Source organism: Elephantulus edwardii, unplaced genomic scaffold, assembly GCF_000299155.1.
Source record: "Elephantulus edwardii isolate Elephantulus edwardi_28Jun2011 unplaced genomic scaffold, EleEdw1.0 scaffold00337, whole genome shotgun sequence".
Lineage (NCBI taxonomy): Eukaryota > Metazoa > Chordata > Mammalia > Macroscelidea > Macroscelididae > Elephantulus > Elephantulus edwardii.
In genome coordinates this window covers 174,741-178,730 of record NW_006400087.1, presented here as the reverse complement: position 1 = coordinate 178,730, position 3,990 = coordinate 174,741, and the positions used below count along the sequence as shown (strand labels likewise).

Sequence of the window (3,990 nt, the reverse complement as noted above, 5' to 3'; positions counted from 1 at the left end):
AGTAGATTCTGACTCCTAGAGGTCCTACAGGGCAAATTAAAAGCTGAGGGTTTTTTTTTTAAAAAAAAAAAGCAAAAGCTGGCTCCAGTTAAAGCCCCAAATCATACAGATCCTGAGAGACAAAATAGGATGAAACTTAGAAAGCGTAGTCTGTCAACTACAGACAAAATACACAACCAGGAGAGGATAACATCAATGAATAGGACCTTCTAAAGAGTGGTTTGAACAGTTTAACTGAAAACATGGATATCAGACCAAATCATACAATTTATATCAACAATATGAATGACAAAATTAAAAAAGAAGAAATGAAGAGGTCTTTGTATGCCCTATTTTCTCAGTTTGGTCATGTGGTAGATATTGTGGCTTTAAGGACCATGAAGAGGAGGGGACAGGCTTTTGTTATATTTAAAGAACTTGGCTCATCCACAAACGCTTTGAGACAGTTACAGGGATTTCCATTTTATGGCAAACCAATGCGAATCCAATACGCAAAAACAGATTCCGATATAATTTCTAAAATGCGTGGAACTTTTGCTGACAAAGAGAAAAAGAAAGCAGAAACTGTGGAACAGGCTGCAGCAGCCACAAACAAAAAACCTGGTCAGGGAACACCAAATTCAGCTACTACTCAAGGAAATTCAACACCAAGTCCTCAGGTCCCTGATTACCCTCCAAATTATATTTTATTCCTTAATAATTTACCAGAAGAAACTAATGAGACGATGTTATCCATGCTGTTTAATCAGTTCCCTGGATTTAAGGAAGTGAGCTTGGTACCTGGCAGGCATGACATCGCATTTGTTGAGTTTGAAAACAACGGGCAAGCTGGTGCCGCTCGGGATGCTTTGCAGGGATTTAAGATCACACCATCCCACGCCATGAAGATCACTTATGCCAAGAAATAACACTTGGGGGAGTCTTCCTTAAAGGACTTGAACTTATTTATGTTTTTTTGATAACTCTGGACAGGCCATTTTATAGTTGAGAGCAAGGGACATATTGAAAGTAAACTTTGTGGAAATACTTAGATAATTACCTTGTCTTTCTTAAGCTCTGGTGAGCCTTAAAGTATGAAGCCCTTAATTTTGTACAATAAACCTTTGTTTGTATTTAAAAAAAAACAAAAGCTGAGTTTCCAAGGCTATAAATCTTTACAGAAGCCAACTGCCTCACCTTCCTCCCATGCTATTGAGTATGAACTACTGACTTTTCCGTCAGCATCCCAGAATTTATCCCACTACACCACTAGGGCCCCTCAACAGTGCTCATTATCAGAAAATGAAAGCCAGAACCTTGCTGTAATCCCACTACACACTTTTTACAAACCCACTGCCTTGAGTTGGTTCTAACTCACAGAGACCCTCCAGCAGTTTCACAAAGCTGTGAAATCTTTATAGGAGGAGAAATAACTTTTCGTTAGTAATTCAACTCATTGTACACAATGCCACTAGGGCTCCATATACACTGATTAGAATGTCTTAGAAACTACAACAAAAACACTGACAATACCATGTTCTGATGAAGAAATGGAGCAACTATAACTTTCACAAGTAAGTATAAAAAACAGTATAATCCCTATGGAAAACAGATTTGAATTGTTATATGGTATATACAGTTAAGCACATACCATATGACTCAGCAATCTTTTTTCCTGGGTAGCGACCATGAGAAAATGAAAATTTAAATGTACATAAACACATTTATACAAATGTCTACAGTAGCAGGTCTATTAGCCACTACGAAAATCTAAAACTATCTAGATATCCATGGATTAAGGGATAAATAAACTTGGGTGAATCCTTAGAAAAGAACTCATAAGAAAATAAACGAAGTATACATTCAATATAGGGAGCTCTGGTGGCCTAGTGGCAAGAAGCTGTACTGCAATCCCAAAGGCACATAGTTCTAAGCCACCAGTTGCTCCATAGAAGGCTGGGTAACCTCCTCCCCTGTGATTAAATGCCTCTGAAAATCCACTGGAAGAGCAGCTCTGAGTTGGTCTGACTCTATGGTACACCACCGCAACAACATACATTTAATCAGGCTAGAGAAGTGGGAGTCATCAAGCATTCTCAGACATAACACCCTCACCGACCCCACTGCACTGAGTGGTTCCCAGCTATTAGCAGGCTCCGGAAGGTTCTTCATTCTGATTACAGCAATATGTTAGGTGCCACACCACCAGAGCTCCTTTGGCACTCTTTTAAGAGAAATATAGGCAGCCTCAAGTTACAAATATTCCCAACTAGATCTTAAAGAAGATGTAGGTAAGTCAGAACAGGTGTGTATACTTCTTCTTTAGCCTTACTTTAGTGCAAGAAAGGCACCCTAATGACAATAGTGCTCAGTTCCTCTCTGAAGGACTGGTAATTCAGTCCCACTATAAATAAAGGAACATTTTTTCCCATTAAGATTTAAAGCCTCAGAAACACAATGAAGTAGTTCTGTTTTCATTATACACATCACAGAAACAACACAGGACAATAAAGTCATCATGTCAATTGTATGAAGTATATGCTATTAGTTAGAAGGACAATTGATGCCTTTGAGCTGTGGTGTTAGAGAAAAGTATTGAATATACCATAGATTGTTAAGAAAATGAACAGGTTCATCCAGGAGAGGGTTAAATCAGGCTGTTCCTTGGAGGCAAGGATTCTGAAGCTTCGTCTGACATACTCTGGACATGTTGCAAGGGGGGACCAGTCCTTGGAGAAGGGTGTCATGCTTAGGAGGGTGGAGGTATAGCACAGGAGAGGAAGACACTCTTTCAGTGTTTCAGTGACTGGGGTAATCGGGTAGGTGTTTGGAGACTGAAACTGGCACAGGATAGAGCATGGTTTTGGGCTGTTGTACACATGGTCGCTGTGAGTCACAGACGACTCGATAGCACATAACAACAACAACATGCTGGGAACTGTGGAGGCCTAGTCCACATGGAGTTGTGCTGTTAACCCAAAGGGGTTGCCACTCTTGTGGCTCCTTCAGTGATTTCTGAGAGAAAAATGGGCAATCTCCTCCCATGTGGAATCCCACTAGAGGGTCAGCAATGAGTTTATTCTGACTCAACAGCAATGAAAGACACAGAGCTACATACTAGTAGACAGTGAGTACCACCAACACATTTAACAGATCTTTGAAATATCAATTGATAATCATTTGAACACTTGAGTTCTGCAGCACCAGGTAAAGCAGATGGTCAGGCCAATCGCCCAGATCCTTCCCAGCAGACGTTGTCTGGGTCTTTGAGTATGAACCAACCTGGTGATAAAAGGGGTTTTGGGTTAGTGCAAGAAAAGGCTCAAGAGTCTTTTCAACAATTTAAAAGCAAGAAGTGTAGGTTGGTGATTGTGACAAAGAATTTTGTTCCATCATTCTGAATTGAAGACAAATTTACATGACGTTAAAGGGCAAGTAGGAATTGTCCACAAGTCAGATACTCCTAACTTATAGCCTAAAATGCAAGAAGTTGGAGGAAGCCCAGTGGTACTCTGCTTTATCCAAGACAGAGTCGTTTATTTTTTTTCAGCAGTCCATGAGACATTCAACAATCTTCCAACAATGCAATCCAAAGGCTTTAATTCTTTTTCCATCTTCATTATTCATTATTCAACATTCACATGCATTTGAAAGGACTGGAAATAACATGGCTTGGGTCAATGTGACATGCTTGCTCTTTAGTATTTCAAAAAGGTCCTTGACGGTAGCTTTGTCTGAGGCAATACTAAATTTTATGCACTGGCTTCTGCTTCCATGATCACTAATTGTGGATTAAAGTAGAATAAAAGCCTTAATGTTCCTAACAGCATAGAAACATGCTTTCTGGGACCACATTAGTGAAACTGTGCTTGCTCCAGTTAACAACTGCAAAGCAGACAATGCCAATGAGCTCTCATCTTATCCAAGATCTGACACTCCTCATCAACTCTTGTTTCTTCCCTATCTCAGTGTCTGCCTTCTGAGTTTTCTCTACCCTCCCAAGTTTCATGA

At 40.0% G+C, this 3,990-nt stretch overlaps 1 protein-coding gene across 1 annotated transcript; it reads left to right on the top strand.

Annotated features, from left to right (window-relative positions):
• The first annotated feature begins 228 nt into the window (after positions 1-228).
• On the top strand, positions 229-908 carry LOC102862536 (U2 small nuclear ribonucleoprotein B''-like). Its single transcript, XM_006901587.1, has one exon. The coding sequence runs from the start codon at positions 243-245 to the stop codon at positions 906-908; it is 666 nt and encodes a 221-aa protein (XP_006901649.1). The 5' UTR covers positions 229-242.
• The last annotated feature ends 3,082 nt before the right edge of the window (positions 909-3,990 follow it).